The 291-nt window shown below is 30.2% G+C and overlaps 1 protein-coding gene across 2 annotated transcripts in view; it reads right to left on the bottom strand.

The window, feature by feature from the left end:
* Positions 1-291, bottom strand: part of LOC119592689 (phospholipase D1-like) — a 27,716-nt gene that overhangs the window by 6,223 nt on the left and 21,202 nt on the right. For both annotated transcript variants that reach the window (XM_037941603.1, XM_037941605.1), the window contains exon 18: positions 156-230. In XM_037941603.1, coding sequence (XP_037797531.1) covers positions 156-230 — 75 coding nt within the window. The remainder of the gene's footprint in view (positions 1-155; positions 231-291) is intronic.

Genomic DNA, 291 nt, shown 5'->3' with positions numbered 1-291 from the left:
AACTTTCTATGTTTATAGCATAAACAAGACATTCAACCTGTTCACTAAAACAACATTACAATTACTTAAAAAAATAAAATGAAGTCCTGAAAGGGCTGCTAAACACAAATGATTTTACACATCACAGTTAGATATTAATGAAAACACAAACAAACCTTTTCTTTGGTTCTTCATTCTCTCCATCACTAGATGAAGAGCTGTCAGTATTTTCCAAATCAGAAAGGTTTTTCCTGTAAATGGGTAACATGCAATTTACTTAATGTTATACCTATAAAAGCAATACACTCTTAC

The sequence above is a fragment of the Penaeus monodon genome, chromosome 30 (assembly GCF_015228065.2).
Source record: "Penaeus monodon isolate SGIC_2016 chromosome 30, NSTDA_Pmon_1, whole genome shotgun sequence".
In the NCBI taxonomy this organism is placed as follows: Eukaryota; Metazoa; Arthropoda; class Malacostraca; order Decapoda; family Penaeidae; genus Penaeus; species Penaeus monodon.
Note: the sequence above shows the minus strand (reverse complement) of the source record. Positions and strands in the feature narration are given on the sequence as shown.